The sequence below is a fragment of the Mesocricetus auratus genome, unplaced genomic scaffold, assembly GCF_017639785.1.
Source record: "Mesocricetus auratus isolate SY011 unplaced genomic scaffold, BCM_Maur_2.0 Super-Scaffold_4256, whole genome shotgun sequence".
Classification (NCBI taxonomy): domain Eukaryota; kingdom Metazoa; phylum Chordata; class Mammalia; order Rodentia; family Cricetidae; genus Mesocricetus; species Mesocricetus auratus.
In genome coordinates this window covers 48279756-48301633 of record NW_024429182.1, presented here as the reverse complement: position 1 = coordinate 48301633, position 21878 = coordinate 48279756, and the positions used below count along the sequence as shown (strand labels likewise).

Below are 21878 nucleotides of genomic sequence, written 5' to 3'. Positions count from 1 at the left end.
TGAAATCAATAAAGTAGAAACTAGGAAAACAATACAAAGAATCAATGCAACGAAGAGTTAGTTCTTTGAGAAAATCCATAAGATAGACAAACCTCTGTCCAAACTTACCAAACAGCAGAGCGTGAACATGCGAATTAACAAAATCAGAAATGAAAAGGGGGACATAACAACAGAGTCTGAGGAAATTCAGAGAATCATCAGGTCATACTTTGAAAACCTGTACTCCACAAAATTCGAAATTTAAAGGAAATGGATGACTTCCTGGATAGCTATCACTTGCCAAAATTAAATCAAGAACAGATAAACAATCTAAACTGACCTATAACCCCTATGGAAATAGAAGCAGTCATCAAAAGTCTCCCAACCAAAAAAAGCCCATGTCCAGATGGCCTCAGTGCAGAATTCTACCAGAAATTCAAAGAACAGCTTATACTAGTTCTTCTCAAAGTGTTCCACACAATAGAAGCAGAAGGGTCTTTGCCAAACTCTTTCTACAAGGCTTCAATAACCTTGATCCCCAAGCCACACAAAGACACAACTAAGAAAGAGAACTTCAGACCAATATCCCTCATGAACATTGATGCAAAAATACTCAATAAAATACTGGCAAATCGGATCCAAGAACACATCAAAACAATCATTCACCACTATCAAGTAGGTTTCATCCCAGGGACGCAGGGATGGTTCAACATAAGAAAATCCATCAATGTAATCCACCATATAAACAAGCTGAAAAACAAAAATCACATGATCATCTCACTAGATGCAGAAAAAGCCTTTGACAAAATCCAACACCCCTTCATGATAAAGGTCTTGGAGAGATCTGGGATAACAGGAACATACCTAAACATAATAAAAGCTATATACAGCAAACCAACAGCCAGCATCAAACTAAATGGACAGAAACTCAACGCAATTCCTCTAAAATCAGGAACAAGACAAGGCTGTCTACTTTCTCCATACCTTTTCAATACTGTACTTGAAGTTCTAGCCAGAGCCATACAACAACAAAAGGAGATCAAGGGAATACAGATTGGAAAGGAAGAGGTCAAACTTTCACTATTTGTAGGTGATACAATAGATTACATAAATGACCCTATGTTCTATCAGGGAACACTTACAGATGATAAACATCTTCAGCAAAGTGGCAGGATACAAGATCAACTCAAGAAAATCAGAAGCCCTACTACATACAGATGATAGAAGGGCTGAGAAAGAAATCAGAGAAGCATCACCCTTTACAATTGCCACAAACAACATAAAATACGTTGGGGTAACGCTAACCAAACAAGTGAAAGACCTGTATTGCAAGAACTTCGAGTCTTTAAAGAAAGAAATTAAAGAAGCCCTCAGAAAATGGAAAGATCTCCCATGCTCTTGGATAGGTAGGATCAATATAGTAAAAATGGAAATCCTGCCAAAAGCAATCTACAGATTCAATGCAATCCCCATTAAAATACCAGCAAAGTTCTTCACAAACTTTGAAAGAACAATAATCAATTTTATATGGAAAAACAAAAGACCCAGGATAGCCAAAACAACCTTACTCAACAAAGCAACATCTGGAGGCATCACCATCCCCGACCTCAAGCTCTATTATAGAGCTGTAGTCCTGAAAACAGTTTGGTATTGGCACAAAAATAGACAGGTAGACCAATGGAATTGAATTGAACACCTGGATATTAACCCATACATGAACATCTGATTTTTGACAAAGAAGCTAAAAATATACAATGGAAAAAAGAATGCATCTTTAACAAATGGTGCTGGCATAACTGGATGCTGGCATGTAGAAGAATGCGGATAGATCCATGTTTATCGCCATGCACAAAAATTAAGTCCAAATGGATCAAAGACCTCAACATAAATCCAGCCACACTGAACCTCTTAGAAAAGAAAGTGGGTGGTACCTTTGAACAAATTGGTACAGGAGACAGCTTCCTGAACATAACAATAACACCAGTAGCACAGACAGTGAGATCAACAACTAATAAATGGGACCTCCTGAAACTGAGAAGCTTCTGTAAGGCAAAGGACACAGTCAGCAAGACAAAAAGACAGCCCACAGAATGGGAAAAGATATTCCCTAACCCCACATCTGACAGAGGGCTGATCTCCAAAATTTACAAAGAACTCAAGAAGCAAGTCTCCAAAACACCAAAGGATCCAGTTAAAAAGTGGGTTACAGAACTAAATAGAGAATTCTCAATAGAGGAGTCTAAAATGGCTGAGAGGCACTTGAGAAAATGCTCAACATCCTTAGCCATCCGGGAAATGCAAATCAAAACAACTCTGAGATACCATCTTACTCTTGTCAGAATGGCTAAAATCAAAACCACCAAGGACAATTTATGCTGGAGAGGTTGTGGTGAAAGGGGAACACTCCTCCACTGCTGGTGGGAGTGCCAACTTGTACAGCCACTTTGTAAATCAGTATGGAGATTCCTCAGAAAAATGGGAATAAACCTACCACAAGACCCAGCAACTCCACTCTTAGGCATATAATCCAAAAGATGCCCATTCATACAATAAGGATGTCTGTTCCACTATGTTCATAGCAGCATTATTTGTAATAGCCAGAACTTGGAAGCAACCTAGATGCCCCTCAACTGAAGAGTGGATAGAGAAAATGTGGTACATTTACACAATGGAGTACTATTTAGCGGAAAAAAACAATGGAATCCTGAAATTTTCAGGCAAATGGATGGCACTAGAAGAAACCATCCTGAGCAAGGTAACCCAGTCACAAAAAGAGAAACATGGCATGTACTCTCTCATATATGGATTTTAGACATAGATCTGGGCAGTGCCAGCCTAGAATCCCATGGCCAGAGAGTCTGGGAAACAGAACCTTCATTCAGTAGCTGATGGAAGCAGAGGTAGACTCCCACGGCTAAGCACTGAGCTGAACTCAAGAAATCCAGTGACAGAGAGGAAGGACTGATGACCAAAGGGGTTAAGACTGGGCTGGTTTATCCCTCAGAAACAGCTGACCTGACAAGGATTAGCTCTTGAATCCCAGACTGATGCCTGGGAATCTAGCATGGGACTGATCAATACCTCCTGAATGTGGGTGTCAGTGAGGAGGCCTAGGTAATCTATTGTGCCTTGAGTAGTAGATCAGTATTTATCCCGGGTATACAAATGGACTTTGGACTCCCATCCAACAATGTGAGATGTACTCTCACCCTGGACTCTTGGGGGAGGGTCTATGCCCTGCCCTGGATGAAATGACAGACTATGGACACCCCCATGGAGGGCCTCATCCTCCCTGGGGAAATGAGGGGATATTGGGGGAGTTGGTGGGAGGGCGCGGAAGGAGGGGAGGGAAAGGGAGAGGGACCAGGAACTGACTTGTGTAGCAACCTTGTTTCTAATTTAAGTTTAAAAATAAAAAAATAAAAATAAAAAAGAGATTAATGCTTCTTCCTTTGTTTGATTGCTGGACTAAGTTGCCTTGTTTATCTTACTCTAAAAAAAATGGCAAGTGCAAATCTTAGGTGTTTTAGGTGTTTGAGACCCAACCTTTTTTTTTTTTTTGCATTGTTTGATGATTCAGTACAAAGGGAAATTGGTAAATTGAGAATTGAGAAGCCATTTGACATTCTAAAGTAGTGGTTTTCAACCTTCCTAATTTTGTGACCCTTTGATACAGTTCCTCCTATTGTGTTGACTCCCAGCCATAAATTATTTTCATTGCTACTTTATAACTGTAATTTTGCTACTATTTTGAATCATAATGCAAACATCTGTGGTTTCCACTGGTCTTTGTTGATCTCTGTGAAAGGGTCATTGGACTCTGAGTTTGAAAACGCTGTTCTAAGGTAGTTAGGCTGGAGACTCTTAGGAATGATTCACAGGACATTTGAGCTTTCAGGAAACAAGTGTTGGAATCAGTGACATAGTAGTATCCAATATAAGCTCCCTAAGGAGGGTGAACTAGACTTTGCAAAGTTACTAAAATCTACTATAGGGAAACAAGCTTTGCTCACCTGGTTTCTAGCTGTAAATCTTTGATGGTTTCCAAATAAGGAAAAGTAAGGGTCAGGAAAAATCGATGAATGTGCAAGACTGCTTGGGTTCAAATCCTACTTGGGTACTAAGTAGCTCTTTTCTTGAAATAATGCATATAACTTCTCAGATGCAAAATTTATCAATGCTTCCTCTATGACTTTTATTTCTCTGCCATAAATATCTATCTGTCTGTCTGTCTGACTATCTATCCATTCATACTTACATATCTAGATTTACACCTATATAATCTAGCCTTATCTGTGTACATTTACACAATTATATTTATATCTATTTATCCATCTATTCCCTATCTAATGCTTTACATTTTACATTCCAATACAGAGGAGCCTCATCTATGTTCATACTATTTCCATCTATCATCTCATTTTCTCTTCAACTTTTGTTTGCCCCATGTCTTAGGACAAGGTCACAAACCTCTCTGCCAGAGTTCTGTCATCTTAAAGCATGTTAATGTTAAGATGCATTTGCATATTAATCATAGAACCCACCCTGCTGGGTTTCTGTACCAAGCACACTGACATAGCACATGTGTCCAGAATGTGACTAGTGCATACAGAGAGCTAAATACTTGCTATTATTATTACCACTATTAAGGAAAAGTGAAATGTAAAATTTATTACACATTTATCTTAAAAGTCAACCTTTCTGAAAGTTCTTTGAAGGAAATACTACTTTTACAGTTAATCCTCTTTTTCAGGACTAAAAGCTATAAATCTCTGGATCAATTAGTACTGTCTATGACCCTTTTCGAACTCAAAGACCCAGAATTGCCTGTGCTGAAGAAGCTACCCTTTGTTTTTCCATGACTTCCATCTGCATAAAGAAAAGGAAGCTTGGGATTTGAATAGATCAAAATCAAGCAAGGTGACCAAACTCATAAAGGCAGATGACACATGTTCTTTTTCACATGCAGATCCTGGCTTGTGATGCACAAATGTATACCCCACAACACAGGTGTAATTGTGAGTAAAGCTTTAAAAACTTGGAAGGAGACCAAAAAAGGAGAGAAGAGAAAGGAAGGATGAGTGCAGGCAAAAGGACACATGAGACAGGAAAGAGGCCAAGAGACTGAGAGCTTGAAGTGGGAGTCAAGGGTAGTGGGAGGCGGAGGTGAGAGGAAGGAAACTATTAAAACTCCCTTTGTCCAAAAATGCCACGGTGAGAGCATACCTGCTTGTATTCTGGCTCTTACCATGTTTCTAGCCCCTCTCCCACCATGTTCTCTGAGCTGTAGCTGTATGATCTGTGATAAAGGTGTACCCACTGAAGTTGGGGATACCCTGGACCCATTGATCTCTGCATAGTGTCCAGGTCTCCATCTGTGTATAGAGAAGTTATTTTGATGAGGGGTAGCAGCTGCACTAACTGGTGGGTTTAAGCATAGAATTTAGGCTATAGTTAGGAATTATGCTGGCATAGTAAAATAATGGTAGTTGATTCTCTTCTAAGATCTATGACCTCACAGTCCCGAGAAGTTGGCTAGGTTCCTAGTAGTAAGCATGATTTTCTTCCCATTGAATGGGCCTAACTCTAGTTAGACTGGTGTTGGTTACTACCAATGGTCAGTGCCACTCACTTTGCCTTTGTGGATATCTTGCCATGCCAAAAATTGTTGTGGTTCATAATTGTGTTCCTAACAGTTGGGTAGGAGTGTTAAACGCTTCCTTCCCTTAACAGCTTGTGCAGTGTTTTCTGGTACTATGGCTACATAAACAGGACTGGAGCAGTAGCAGTATCAACTAGCATGCTAATGTGGAAGGAGGAGATCTCATGGGCTCCAACTCCTAGACACAGAATTACAGGGAACTAATGACTGCTTAGAGAGTGAGAATCAGCTTTTTTTCATGGATGAACCCCCAATTGGTTATCCATACAAAGTGGTCAGCTTTTAAACCATACACACATGAACAACCAAAACAGACTAAACCAATTATATTTATGCATTTGTGCATACATATATAATTACATACATACATGTCATATAACAACAATAATAAAAAAGAGTCTACCAATTTGAGAGTGTGGAGACGTGGAAAAAGTTGGAGGGAGGGAACTTGGGAGGGGCTGTAGGGAAGAAAGGCAAAAGAAAGTGATGTAATTACATTTTAATTAAAGATAATTAAGAACAAACTCTTCAAAATTCCATAATGATATCTAATATATTATATATATTAATATATATAGTAATTTATAAAATAAAAATATAAATGCCAGTCATCTGGTTGGTGACAATATTGATGTGTAAAATAATGTGCCCTTCCTCAGGCAACACTGGATCTGTGGTTTCTGAACAGAACATGGGAAGATAACTAAGGAACTCCAGTGACTGGACACTATGTAAACTTCCAACTAAGAAATATCAGTCTCAATAGTGTCTGTCAGAAAGATACCAAAAGAGGCTTATGTTCCCCATGACATTTCATTGCGGAAAAGATAACATGAATAGAAGGTTTCTAATGCTAAGAGCATTGCAGGGTTAGTTTTCTTGTCCTTTCCCTTCAACAGATGCAGTAATAGTAAGCAAAAAGAGGCCCTCGTTGAAGACCCGGTGACTGTTAGCCTTAAACAAATTCCAAATACAGGCACTAATTGAATTGCAGACACTGTGGGCAGCAAAAACCAGCTTCATAAGAATTTTTCTTTACAGAGAAGATTTACTGTATGAAACTGTACCAGCGATTCTTCATGCCTGTTATTGTCTAGGAGCATAAGCTGGGATGTTATCATATATTGGAGGGTCTGGGAAAGACTCTTGCATCAAGGGATTGGCCACATACATCGTTGGAGCAGTCGGGACAGTCTAGAAAGGAAAAGAAAAACACAAGCAGTGTTGTTAGCACTGTCCATTCACTCTCCCCTGTCCCAGCAGAGTGGAGTGCAGAGAGCTCTGTAGTCAACCCACACTCAGCCTGTGTTTCTGTAGCATCTGTTCGGGTTACTTTTACAAATAAGAGACTCAACTCACCCTGTTACCTTGTCCATGGAGCATTGTTTGGTTGGCAAAGTGGGTCATGGCACATGCTACGCCGAACTCCAATACTGAAAGTATTGCCAGTGCACCCGCAATTCCTCTCCCAGAAAGCTGAAATCATAAATATGTGGAATGTTAGGCTGAACAGGAGGGTCTCATGTAGATTTCAGGAATGTCCAGACTCACCATAAGTGCTATCTCACTCATGTTCAACCTACTCTGTGAGTGATATTTTTCATAACAGCAAGGAGATCGTTGCAAAGAAAAAAAGCCACACACTTATTTTATAATATTCCTAAATAGTCTACTTGCCAAAGGAAAAGTCTTAAAGAAAAATCAAAATTAATCTGTTTTTCTCAAAATATGCATTTGGTGACAATAAAGAAATAACCAAAGGGAATTGATTGCACCTGAGCTGACAGTCTGCCTCTGTTTTCATTCTTTAAAAAAGCCACTTAAAACTTTGATACCTTATTTATGCAGAATTTTAAAGTGCTGAGAAAGAAATTCTGAGTATATTTTGGAGGGGCCAAGCTCTATCCATTGCTCATGTGATGGCCACAGGGTGGTCTTTATGACTTCACCTATGTGCAAATGTAATTTTCTCACTTTGTATCTTAGCAATCACATTCCTAGGAGTAGGGCTAGAAATAGAATTTTCTCAACAGAACTGCTGCATAATAAATAGGAAACAACAATAGATATTCTGTGGCAGTGAGGAGAGAACAGTCTATGGCGGGATACTCACTACCATCCAGTAGTTTTGATAATGGTAGCCATTGATGTTCAGATCAGCCACCAACAGAATCACTCCAGCAAAAGCAAAGATAGCACTAATAATGTTCATTATTAGGGTGCTTTTTACCTGTTGGAGGCAATAAGAAGAGTAACTATGTAGAAGATAAATGAATTTAGAGGGAGTTGGAGTTTATCCAAGTTAATGATTCTTATCTTTGACATCTTATTTTAGTTTTGATCGCACTGAGGGTTGAACTCAAGGTCTGATGCAGCCTAGGCAGGTGCTCTACCACTGAGCTATGACCCTAGCATAAAACAACATTTGAAACTGACATAATGTCTTTCTTTTGCCCTTCTAAGTAGTTGTGAAAATTACTCTATATTCTAGGTAACAGTTTCCTCCAAAAAGCTGTAAATATTGCAAACAAAAGAATATAATAAATCACATAATTTGAAGCAGAAGCTCATTTACCACATTTATATACAAGCTTTGTTCACAGTAACAGCCCTACTTTGTGAGATCCACAACCGGACAGTGTGAAGAAAGTGAGAGACTTTGGAGCACTCAAGTCTCATGAGATGTCTTCACCAAAACCCTCCTCTCAGGGGTCAGGGATCTATGGGGAAGAATTGTTATTTTTCTTTGTTTTTTTCTCTCTTTCCTTCCTCCCTCCCTTCCTGCCTCCCTCACTCCCTCCCTTCCCTTCCCTTCCTTTTCTTTTTTTGCGAAGGAGAAAAAAACTTGAAGTTGGGTGGGTAGGAATGTCAGGGGAAGGGAGAGAATATACTTAATATACTGTATGAAAAAATTTAAAGTTAAAATTAAAAAACAGCTGGGTGTGATGGTGCACACCTTTAATCCCAGCACTTGGGAGGCAGAGGCAGGTGGATCTCTGTGAGTTTGAGACCAAACTGGTCTACAAGAGCTAGTTCTAGGACAGCCTCCAAAGCCACAGAGAAACCCTGTCTTGAAAAACCAAAGAAAAAAATTGTACGTGTTTTGCCTGTATGTATATCTATGTACTATGAGCATGCAGTGCACAAGGAGAGACCATCATATCCCCTGGTCCCGGAGTTACAGAGATTATGGGTAAATTCTGGGAATGAAACCCAGGTCCTCTAGAGAAGTGGTCAAGTCAGTGATCTTAACTGCTGAGTCATCTCTCCAACCAGAAGAACAAACTTTTAATGAGCATTATTATCTGATAGGTGCTTTGTTCTATATTTAAAATAATATCACTTTTAACTCTTACAGCCATCGTTATGATTCATTCCTATCTAGTTGCACCATCCCAAAAGACAGAGTCTTTTTCTACACAAACTTTGGGGGGTTAGACCTATACAGAGAAGAATGCTCTGTTTTGTTTTTGGGTTATAGTAGATGCAACTAACCAGAGCGAGTCTAATTCTAACACTAGCTTAATCCACTATTCATCTGGAGCACAGAAACAAAGTGATTCCACATTCCCATCTCCTCCTCCTTTGTTCTGGTATATAGCTTCATACAATCTTAAAACCACATCTGCTCTAGGTTTAGGGGAAAAATGTCGTTCTCCTGGTTTGTCATTAAACCAGGAAATTGCTGTGGCTTGAGAGAATTGATTCCCCCCATCTCTGTGGACATTTCTGTGTGCTCTTCTTAGCCTCTGAACTAGATTCTTTTCAATGGCAGCTTAAAGAACGGACAACAGGCACAATCTGAATAAGACTAAAGATTACACACTAGTGAAAAGTGAAAGTACAAGATAGGGTTGAGAAATGGCAGCGAACACCGGGACTTTGCTATTGATGTCTTACTTTACTTGAATGCTGCATGACCCAACAGTACCAGGGGGACATCGGGTTAAAGCTTAAGCAACATTTATACTAATTCCCACTCTTGTGCTTTCAAGAACCTGGATGTGGTGCTCTGCCTTTCTCAGTGGCAAACTCAGTGCACCCCTACCCAGTGCCAGTCCAGGCATTACCTGGCCACTGGCAGGTAGTTTGAGAATGAGCTTCCATCTCCACTCTTTGAAACTGCCATCTCAAATTTTCCTTGCTAGTAGATCAAACCAGTCTTTAAAGGAATTTAAAAAGTAGAAATAAGTTTTCTGACTTACCAGACAGGGAGTGAATTTCTTGAATGCTGATATGGAGAGTGAGCCAGAAGCAATGAACTATAGAAACGGACAAATTTGTGAATGGTAGGTTCTATTCTGTGCCTGGAACTATCTCCTTCTACAAGAGGTTGCTCTAGCTATGTGTGTATTGTTTCCCTCACATACAGTTCAGTTTTTTATAATTTATTTCTTTTTAATTGCATTTTACATTCAAACCACAGTTCTCCCTCCCACCCCTCCTCCCACCCACTCACTTCCCCTCCCAGTCTACCCCCTGTCTACTCCTCCTCATGGGAAGGGCTCCCATGAGGAGTCAAGAAAGTTTGGCATATTAAGTTGGGGAAGGACCATGCATCTCTCCTATGCATTAAGGCCGACACTCTGTTTTTTTAAGATTAACTTTTGGGAACACATCTCTGATTTCATACCCTCATTTTCTTGCATATATAGAACATCTGCCACAGATGACTCTGAATTTGTTAGAATAATTGTGTCTCCTGCACAACCTTATCTTGTCCTCAACCCCATCTTGTCACTGGCCTATTTTTTGTCATGTTTGAGATCATTCCTATCACAACTCTCCATCCAACACATTGGTTCCTGATCTTTGCTTGCATTCAGAGTGAGTTTAACCTGTCTGACGTGGGGAGTGACAGGCCTTCCTTTCTTTTTTTCCTTCTTTTTTATTTTATTATTTTAATTTTAAATAGCTTATTTCACATGTCAATCCCAGTTCTCTCTCCCTCCCCACCTCCCATACCTTCCCCTCCCAGCCTCCCACCCTATCACCACTTCCTTCCACATAGGGGATACCTAGAGTCTGTCATTTCACTCAGGGCAGGGTCCAGGCACTCCCCTAAGAGTCCAGGCTGAGAGAGCCTCCATCTTTGTGTTATGGACATATGAAATCCTTTCTTTTGCTCAACCAGAGCTAGTATTTCTGGAAGCTCTCTAGCCCTTAGACACATCATTCATCAAGAACTGAGCTGTGAACAGATGGCGACACCCACACTGTACAGGAAGAGGTGTTCCAGCAAACTACTCACAGAGACTCCACCCCAGAATGGATATCCACCAATAAAAGCAATAGAGTAAAATGCCCAAGACATGTAGTAATGGGTACTCAGCAACCCAAGAACAACTCCAAAGCCAATGTGCACCAATCCAATTATGATATGGACTGCCTGAAAAGGAAAATAAAGAGTTATTTAAAATGATTTTTTATGCCTAGCCCCCGAAACTCCTGTTTATTTACTGTTCACCTTGCCAGGATTCTTGAGAATTCACCCAAACACTGAATACTTTGATATATACTGAGACAGCTGGGTAGGAGGGACCTCAGCTAAAACCCTTGTTTGACATCCTTAGTTACCAGGGAAATGGAAAAAATGACTCTGAGATTCCATCTTACACTTGTCAGAATGGCTAATGTCAAAAGTGCAAGTGACAGCTCATGCTGGTGAGGATATGGAGTAAGAGGAACACTCTTTTATTGCTAGTGGAAGTGCAAACTTGAATAGTCTCTTTGAAAATCAATATGGCAGTTTCTTAGAAAACTGAGAATTGGTTTCAAGACCCAGCTATACAATTCCTGGGCATATACTCAAAGGACACTCTGCCAAACTACAGGGATACCTGCTCAACTATGTTCATAACAGCATTATTTGTAATAGTCAGAAACTGGAAACAACCTAGATGTCCATCAAAAAAAGAGCAGATAAAGAAAATGTGATGCATTTATACAATGGACTATCACTTAGCCGTTTAAACAATGATATCCTGAAATTTGCTGGCAAATGGATAGAAATAGAAAAGATCATCCCAAGTAAGGTAATCCAGACCCAGAAAGATAAGCCTGGTCTGTACTCACTTATAGGTAGATATTAGCTGTAAAGGATAATCATGCTACAATCTATGGATCCAAAGAAGCTAAGTAACAAGGAGGGCTCAAGAGAGGACATATGAATCTCACAGTGAAGGGAGAATAGGATAGACATCACAGATGGATGGGGGATGGTGTGTGAATGGGGGTGGGGTGGGGACAGGAGGGATCAGGTGGGGAGAGGATGGAGGGAGAGAGTACTGGTAAAGACAACTGGACCAGGGACATCTCTAGGATTAGCTAGATACCAAATCCAATGGAAACTCCCAGGATCTATGAGGGTGACCCTAGCTAAGACTTATAGCAATAGAGGATACAGAGACTGAATGGCCATCTCCTATAACCAGGCAAGACTTTCAATGGAGGCATTGGGACCCCAACCCACCCACATAGCCTTTGACCTACAATTTGCCCTGCCTACAAGATATACTGGGGTAAAGGTGGTGTAAAAATTATGGGACTGGCTAACCAATGGCTAGTCCAGCTTGAGACCAATACCATGAAAGGGAGCCCACCCCTGACACTGCCTGGAGGGCCAGGACCTAGAAGCTGGATGGCCCAGAGCCTAGAATAGAATCAAACATTACTGGCAAAAAATAGTCAATGCAATTATTCCCAATGATATTCTTCTACACTCATAGATTGTTGCCTAGTCCAATTGCCATCAGAGAAGCTTCACCTAGCAACAAATGGAAACAGATGTAGAGAGACACAGCCAAACGTTAGGTAGACCTCAGGGAATCATGTGGAAGAAGGGGAGAAAGTATTGTGAGATTCAGAGTGCCAAGGACAAAAAAACCACAGAATCTACTAACCTGGGCTTGTTGGGACTGAGCTGAACAGAGCCTGAACTGTCAGCAAGAGAGCTTGCATGGGGCTAACATAGGCCCTCTGTACATATGTTACAGTTGTGTAGCTTGGTCTTCTTGCAGGATTTTTAACAGTGAGAGCAGGCGCTGTCTCTGACTCTGTTACCTGCTTTTGGAACCCTTTCTTCCTATTGGTTTGCCTTAGTAGGAGAGGAGATGCCTAGTCTTACTGCAATTTGATAGTCCATGACTAACTAATATACATGGGAGGCCTGCCCTTTTCTGAAGAGAAAGGAGAGGTGTGGATGGGCATGGATGTTGGGGAGAGGGACTGGGAGGAAAGGAGGGAGGTGAAACTGTGTCTGGTATGGACATTGATTAATTAATTAATTAATTAATTAATTAAAAACCCTGTTTGAAGGGTTAGTGAGATAGCTCAGTGTATAAGGACATTTGTTGTCAGTCTGATAACCAGAGTATAATACCTAGACCCCATATGTTGGAAAGTACTGAGTCTTGCCCTCTGACCTCTGTGTATGTGCTTGCACATTGGAGAGTACACACACACACACACACACACACACACACACACACACACACACACACACTTAATAAATATTTTCTAAAAGCCTTGTTTGATTTCTTAAAGTTCTACAGAGAAGTATGATTACTAAGCATCTCCTAGTATCCCTAGTGTCCCCTGTGAGTCTATTAGTTTGTAAAGAATGTTGTGACTGGGGTGACAGTGACTGTCTTGCAGAAGTAGCACAGTTCCCTGCCCAGACAATGCTTGTCACAAGAAAAAGAATCAATGGAGATAAGTCACTCCTAGAGTATTAATCATATGCCCAACAGTGCTCTAAACATCTTGCATGTCACTCTACCAACAGCTAGGTGGAGACACAAAGTCATAAGAAATCAAGTGTTCAAGGTAGACATTTATGAAGAGGTAGATGTCCAGAATACATAGTAGCAGACTAACTCCAAAACTCATTTGCAATCTGTCCTTTCAGGCTCAATGGTCCCACCTATTCTGAGTTGCCTTGGTTTTTATACAGTAAAATGGACTTTTTATTTGTAAACTCTTTTTGCATTTTAAGATATAAAACTTATTACAGTATTTGCTTTTTTACTCTTTCATAGCTTGTAATTTTAAAAATTACTATTTTGTTTTCTGTGTCTGAATGTTTTGCTTGTATACATGTCTGTGCACCCAATTGTGTGCCTGGTGGTGCTTAAGGATGCCTGAAGAGAGGGGTCAGATCCCCTGGAACTGGAGTTGCAACAGCTATGAGCCATCAAATAGGTGCTAGGAATGGAATGGAGGTCCCCTGCAAGAGTAGACAGTGCTCTTAACCCCAGAACCATCCTTCTAGTCATTGTACTGTTTGCTTTTAAAATGCTGGTGTGAACCTGTTATCATTCTAGGTAAGAGGTGTTTTACCAATGATAAGGGATAAACCTTTTACTTCTTTGTAACTCTTATCATCATTTTCTTTGTAGAGTAAACATGGATTTCAACAGTTGCTATGTTGGTCTAAAGCTCAACAACATATCCAGTCATTTCTTCTCAAGTTTATGCTTGTATCTTATCTACCCAGGAAGATTACAGCCACAGAAACTTCTGTGTTTACTTCCTAATTGAATAGATACTAAATAAAATTAAATTGAATTAAAAGAAAAATAACAATTTCATAAATATGCTAAAACAATAACATATTGTTGAAATTAATTGAGACTTGTAAAAACCATGAGCCATCCCTCTGAATAAGTATTCTTACACATTCACATACCTACATCATCCTTTAGATACAGCCTCTGAAAGCTGATGACACATTTTATCCAATGCTACATCTCAGACTGGAAACTCCTGCATCTGACTTCAGATTTGTTTCTACAAGTTGTTCTCCAAGAGCACAATCAGGGTACAGATTTCCCATCCTTGCTGTCATCTTGATGAGGAGCAGTTACAACTTTAATTTCTATTGATCGCTCTTTCTGCCCATATAGCCTTGGCACTACACTTCACTGATTAAAATTGCCCATAGCCTTAACCACTTGGACATTCAACTTGTTCTATGTTTTTGGTAATTGTCTCAGTTGATTTCTTTCCCAGTTTGATTTGTGTTGGTGTGATAAAATATAATAGGCAAAAAGTAACTTAGGGTAAAGGGTTTATTTTCAGCTCACAATTCCTGGTTGTAGTAGAGAAATCAAGGTAGAAACTTCAAAGAGCTAATCATATCACACAAGATAGAAATGTATGCAAACCTGCTTGCTTGCTCATACTCAGACTGATTTCTCCACTCTTAGACATTCCAGGTCTCCCTGCCTAGGGAATGGTGTTGCCCATGGTGATGTGGGTTCTCCCATATCAGTGAACTTAATTAAGACAAAGCCTCAAAGACATATCCACTGGGCAACCCTTCCTTGAGTCTCTCTTCTCAGGTGATTCTAGCTTGTACCAAGTTGACAGTTACAGCTAACCATCACAGTGCTTTTGAGTGGAGGGGACCAGGTATTCTATCCCCTCCATCTGTGGTCCCTGAAGTATTGTGATAAGTTGGGTTATAGCTTCACAGTCTTCATGGAGAGTGCCTCAGCTTCTGCCAACACTCTCTCTCTCTCTCTCTCTCTCTCTCTCTCTCTCTCTCTCTCTCTCTCTCTGTGTGTGTGCTTTAAAACAGAACTTCATTTTTCTTTAAATATATTTTGATTGCATATTTTTTCCATCAGGAAGAATGCTCCAAATGGATCCTTGTTCCACACAGTAAAAGTCAAAGCTGTCTGTGCCACGTGTTCCACCAGGTGTGCCTGCTACCTCGCCTCTGGCCTCCTTCCTGCTACTCCTTCCTTTGCATACTTTGCTCTTCTTTATTGGCCTCCTTCTGTTCATCAAATACGTCACATGCATTTTTCATCTGAAGACTTTACACTGGTCATTTTTTCTTGTCCTGATATCTGTGTGGCTAACTCTGAACTTACGCATTTGGAATGCCCATCTTGATCAACTTCAAGTGTCTACCCATTCACTGTCTGCTTCTTTTCCCTCTTAACTCTGTATATTACTTGCTTAATTTTTAAGTTAGCATATAAAGTACCAGGATTCATTCTGGAATTTTCAAATGAAATTATTGATCTGTCTCCTTTCATCTCATCTATTTCTTTGCACCTCCTTATATCCTTTGACTCCCAGAAGCCTCCCTTCTGTTTATATGTGTCCTGTTGCCCATCCCCTTTCCTCAGCATCTCTTTTTTATCTTTTTGTGATTTCCTTTCTAGTTTCATAGTCGTATTCACACTCACACCACACCTCCTCCTCCCTACAAAAAGTAAAAGATAGGATGTGCATATGAGAGAAAACACAAGATTTCTGTCTGGGCTATCTAGATTGCAGCCTTGTTATGTGTACAGCCCGATTTCTCTGACTAGGCCATAGGTCCTCTGAAGGTAGAGACTGTGCTGCCTTGTACTCTCAGATATTTTCAGCAGCTGTGTGGGTTGGCTTTGTGAGCTATGAGTTTTCAGGGAACACTCTCCACTTGGTAGGGGATGATCCAAGGAGCCACTTTCCCACTGTAGATTGGCTGCTGGAGTGGAGGGTGGGGTACTGTTCATTTTTACTTACCTGAAACACCATAACTTGACTAAACTACCAAAAGCACTAGCTGGTAAGATGGCTGAAGAATTCTGATACATAGTGGGCACCTATTGTCTACTGACTCCCGTAGCAGAGATTTTGGAGTTGTACACAGGAAGAAACATGACACATTGGTGGGAGCGTGTGAAGAGGTATGGGGAAAACTTATCAAATGATGGTCACTTCTGTCTAAGCATGAGGAGTCTTTACTCCAAGACAGACTTGCTTTACAATGATTGTAGAAACAAGATCGTGGGTGTCCAGTTCAAGTCAACTTCTGGGAAGGAAAGCAACAAAGATGTAACATTTCTCTTTAAAACAGTTTTTGATGATCTCTTTAAAGATGATTCATCTTTATAGGAATATACATTTATAACCAATCCAAAGACAGAGGTGAGGTTGTCTAGAAAGACTTTCACAGCAGTGAGTTCAAGCAAGAAGCAGTTGGGCTTCTGTCACTTCACCATTTTACTGTGTCTTCCTGCTAGGGAGAGTCTTATGTCAACTTTTAGATTCATGACTGAATCATTTCTTTCTGAAAAGACACAGTTATCAGAATAATCCTCAAATATTTTTGCTCATTGGACAATATACTATTGTAACTGACCATTGCATGGAAACCTTGCAATTACAACATTAAAATTCTAGTGGCAAATAGACTCACCCCAAGAGCTATTGTTGCATCTTTAAAGTTGGTTTTGGTTGCTGTTGTTCCTGGACCTGAATGTGCCATTGGCACATTTTCTAGACCCAGCTGATTGGTAGTGAAGATTCCTGGAGATGTAATGAAGGAATGTTGCTCAGTCTGTACTTGGCTTCCTACGTTTAAAAAATCCAGAGGTTGCTGATGATGAAGAGCCTTGGAATGTGTTGGTGGGCAAGGATTAGGAATGGTGACATGCATTCCAGGGTAGGTGGTTGTCCAGGAAGACATCATTATGTCCTAAACAATGGAAAACATACAAAAGTAACACATTTACCAAGGTAAGAAATTAAAGGACATCTTATCAAGTGTCAGTGTTCTATGCAAGTGGAAGAGAGAGCAAGTGAGCAGATATTGTAGTGACAAGCAATACAAATATGATTCTTATTTGACCTTGGAGTCTCATATATCCTGGGGCTCAAAAGAAGTGAAGGAGGGGATGATGGTAATATATTTAGTTTTCAGTTCTTTGTATTTAGCTTTGCAATGTGTTCATGTACGTGTGTGTGTGTGCTCGCGCACGTGCGCACACATACAGACATGTTTGCATGTGCGTTTTCCTGAGTTCATTGCTTCTGAAGGGCAACAGAAGTCAGGGAGGACGGAAATACCAGGACTCTGAACACATCGTTTGAGTAAGTGCCCTTATTACAATGCCAGTAGTTTTATGCACCAATAGGTTGCTTGTATAATTCATACTTTAGACAAAGAGGGAAGACATCCCTTCTCCAGGGCTATTTGACATCTGTGAAAACAAGAAGATGGTTTGCAGAGAAGATCTCAAAAATGAACCCAAAGACACTAAACACAGAGTTTTTGGTATGCAGTTTTCTTCTTTCTTTAAGGATTACTAGTGATTTTGTTCACATTTAGTCTTGGAGGTTTACTGAGATGCTGAATGAATAAAAGCCCTCAAGACAAGTTTATATAAATAACATTAAGGAGACTAACATCAGTGGCCATATGTGAGCTAGTGACTTCCCCTAACAAATAATTTTAATCTGGGACCACCTTCCTTACTGTCAAGTTGCATTATTGACATCAATGTAGTTTTCTATCTGTTGCTATAATAAATTAGTGTAAGATAGTAAGGCCTCTCTTCAGCAGGCTTCAAATGACCTCTTTAGGATAACATGCATTAAATACCACAGAAGGTGTGTACTGTGTTCAATTACAAGCATCAGCTTGGGGTTAGAATTCTGTTTGACGCTAGTTATGTGACTAGTAAGTTTGTTGAACTTTCTTTGTTGTTATTTATCCACAACACAGTGCTAAAAACAACAAAAGAATACTTTCCTCTAGGGCTATGAGGAGTGATTCCTCATGACATACAGGAACCATGCATTTGTAGATACAGGTTCTGAGACTAAATACTATTCCAGATCTTTTAGTCTCTAACCTAATACATTACTAAACTGTGGTTCCTTGAGCAGCTTTCTCAATTAAATCTCCATTTGTTCCTGCATCTAAGCTGTAAAACAGCTAATGTTGCCATTTAAATGGGTGACAGAGAGGAGGCCTTGGCAATCTGTGGGACCTTGGAGAATAGAGCAGTATTTATTCCTGACATACAGATGGACTCTGGGAACCCATACCACATGGAGGGATGCTCTCTCAGCCTGGACACATGGGGAAGAACCTAGGCCCTTCCAAGGATGATGTGACAGACTCTGAAAATCCCTCATGGAAGCCCTTGCCCTCCCTGGGGAGCAGAGGGGGGATAAAGTGGGGGGTGAGGGGTTGGGAGGTTGGGATGTGGGGGAGGAGGGGAGAGAGAGGGAACTGAGAGTGACATGTGTAAAAAGTTAAATAAAAATATGAAAAAAATGGTTACAAAGTTTGAATAATGACAATTTTCATAAAGCTGTTTTAAGAGCAAGTGAGGTCAAGATCATGATGCAGAAATCTGCAGAGAAAGATGAACCAAGCTTGAGAGAACTCATGAACTCTAGACTGGAAGCTATGGAGCCTCCGTGGGACCGAACTAGACCCTCCATATATGAGAAAGAGTTGTGAAGGCTGGGCTATCTGAAGGGCTCTTGGTAGTAGGACCAGAATCTATCCTCAGTGCATGAGCTAGCTTGTTGGAGCCCATTCCTTATGATGGGATGCCGTGCTCAGCCTTAACACAGTGAGGAGGGGCTTTGTCCTGCCCCAACTTAATGTGCCAGACGTTGTCGACTCCCCATGGAGGAGTGGATGATCTGTGAGAGAGGTGAAGGGGTGAGAGGGAGAACTTTGGTTGGAATGTAAAATGAAATTTAAAAAATAAATTTGATATTCCCAGCATAGACCAAGAACTTGATGAGCAGCAGCGACTATTGTGTTATTAGAACCCAATTTCAAGTAGAGGATGTGAGTCCATTTGGTAAAAAGGATTGAACTTCAAAGGATCAATGCCAAGAGCAAGGATAGAGGAGCTGGGGTATAGTAATGAGTCAGGACAAGAATTTTCCTGGGCTTAAAAAATGTATACAATGAAATGATTGCCCTATGAGAGAGGCCGAGGGAGAAAGAGACAGAGCTAGAGATAAATAGACAGAGACAGATAAATGCACACACAGAGAGACTATTATTGTCTTTGCTGCTCATCATTGCATATTTTTGCCTCTGATAAATTCATTAGGAAAGTTTCAAGATTTTTATTTACCATCAGTTTCTGATTTTCTATCTGCTACCTAGTTTCTGCATGTAGAGCGCAGACTACTAATATCTGACTCTATAAAACCTAAGCTGGCCAGCCCAGGGGGTGTCTGTGCCAGATCAGGCTGAGGAAGTGACCCAGTTCTGCACTTTTTGGTTCACACCAAAATGACTCAGTATGTAGATGTGAAAGTGATGCCAGGAAGACAGATTAACGGATTATTCAACCAAAATGAGGACCCATATAAAGGAAAGTCAGTGAGTTCAGTCCTGAGTCGGGGTTTTTTTGTTTTTGTTTTTGTTTTTAATAGAGTTAGTTCTTTTTTTCCACTTAACAATTGATAAGTTATTATATCATGAGTTGTCCTTTTTCTAAAAGAGAGAGAGAGAACTACTACAACCATTTTAAGCATATAAAATCATAAAAAACAACAAAGTTTTGATGAACTTTAAAGCATAGAAACTTCAACAATAAGAGAAAAACTAGCTTATATGCTAATTCAAATAAAGATGGGAAATACTATTTTAATTTCTATCACTTTTTTTCTATGAACAGAATGAGATGATAACTATTATTTAGAATATATTATAGTATAATAATAAACAACAGAGGGACTCAAACATTTTCACATAATCATGCAGCACACACATCTAAAGGCATTATCTTTCAGAAAATATAAAAATGGCTGACCCAGGGAAGCATGACCCCCTCCCTCATTTTCCAGAAAGAAGCATCTTTAATGACTCATATTCAGAAACCAAGTGCTTCCGTGTCTCTGTTGTTCCGTGTGATCCCGTGGTAATCATACGGGATTCTTACTTATTGGTTACTATTCATGGGCTTTCATTCATCTGCACACACTGTTCTTAGCATTAGATTTATGTATATGCATGTGTGTATAGATATACTTGAAGTGCCTTTTACTTGCTTCATAGTGATTGTCTTCATTGATGAGTTTCTCTTTCCCTCGTTTATCAACTGTCTCAATACAGATTCAAACACTGGCTTCCTCTCTCCAACCCAGAGAATAAAATGAGTCAGTGAACCCACCCAAACATCCCAGCCCCCTTTCGTACCCACCAAGAGAGGAAGGCAGAGTGGCTTCAGTGGATTTCTGCAGTCTCCCCCACACCTCTGGGTTTTCTCTTTCTCAGCTCCAAGATCTGTTCTGGTCTCAGATATTTATCTGGAGTTTATAAGTACCTTTACTTCCTTGCTTCTAAGTAGCCAATCCCATTGTTATACAATTCCAAAGTCCTTTTATTACTCAATTAATTATTGTAAATTTGGGAATGCACTGTGGTTTTCACTTTCCTCTCATTTATGCTGGGAAGTGTGTTCTGTTCTTTTGAATATTACATGAAATTTTTTTTCATTTATTTTACGTCCCCACCTCAGTTTCCTCTCCCTCCTCTCTTCCTGCCTTCTCCCATCCACTCCTCTGTCTTAAAAAGGGGCAGGCCTCTCATAGGTGTTAACAAAGCATGATACACAAAGTTCTTCCCCCTGCATCAAGGCTGGGAGAGGCAACCCAGCATGGGGTATAGGTTGCCAAAAGCCAACTTAATCACCAGGGTCCTGATCCTACTGCTAGGAGCCCCACAAACAGACCAAGCTACACAACTGTCACACACATGCAAAGGACCTAGGTTGATTCTATGCAGGCTCCCTAGTTGTTGGTCCAGAGTCTGTGCACTCCCAATATAAGGTCAGGTCAGCTGTCTCTGTGGGTTCTCCTATCATGACCTTGACCCCCCCCTGGCTTTTACAATCCCTCCTCCCTCTCTTCAACAGGATGTCCAGGGCTTGACTGTGGTTACCTGTATCTGCTTCCCTGAATGAAGGCTCTCAGATGACAATTAGGATAGTCACCATCTGATTACAGGAGATGGTCTGTTCAGTTACCCTCTCCACTGTTCCTAGGAGTCTTAGCTGGATCATCCTTGTGGTTTCCTGGGAGTTTCCCTGGTACCAGGTTTCTACCTAACCCTGAAATGCAGCACCCCCACCAAGACATTTCTTTCATTATTCTGCCCCTTCATCCAGTCTCTGATCTATCCAACCTGAACCCTCATGTTCCCACCCCCCATCCCACCCCCAGTATACCCAGGATATCTCTTCTAGTTCCCCTTCCCAGGGAAATTCATGTGTTGCTCTTTGAGCTCTCCTTGTTACCTAGCTTCTCTGGGGCTGTGGATTCTTATCCACAACATGGTTATCCTTTACTTCACAGCTAATACACACTTATGAGTGAGTATGTACCATGTTTGTCTTTCTGGGTCAGGGTTACCTCCCTCAGGATGATTTTTTTTTCTAGTTCTATCCATTTGCCTGCAAATTTCATGATGCCATTG

At 40.4% G+C, this 21878-nt stretch overlaps 1 protein-coding gene across 4 annotated transcripts; it reads right to left on the bottom strand.

The window, feature by feature from the left end:
- Window positions 1-5951: 5951 nt before the first annotated feature.
- LOC101825959 (membrane-spanning 4-domains subfamily A member 12) lies at window positions 5952-20723 on the bottom strand. 4 transcript variants are annotated; one of them, XM_040747341.1, is made up of 8 exons: window positions 20605-20722; window positions 16842-17120; window positions 10893-11030; window positions 9847-9903; window positions 7755-7871; window positions 7001-7117; window positions 6709-6835; window positions 5952-6099 (listed from the first exon to the last, which is right to left on the bottom strand). In XM_040747341.1, the coding sequence occupies exons 2-7, from the start codon at window positions 17112-17114 to the stop codon at window positions 6728-6730; spliced, it is 810 nt and encodes a 269-aa protein (XP_040603275.1). In that variant the 5' UTR covers window positions 17115-17120; window positions 20605-20722; the 3' UTR covers window positions 5952-6099; window positions 6709-6727. The 4 variants fall into 4 exon arrangements, with proteins under 4 accessions (XP_040603275.1, XP_040603264.1, XP_040603253.1 ...); XM_040747330.1 differs by having other exon boundaries at window positions 5952-6835; window positions 20601-20723; XM_040747319.1 differs by having other exon boundaries at window positions 5952-6835.
- Window positions 20724-21878: the final 1155 nt, after the last annotated feature.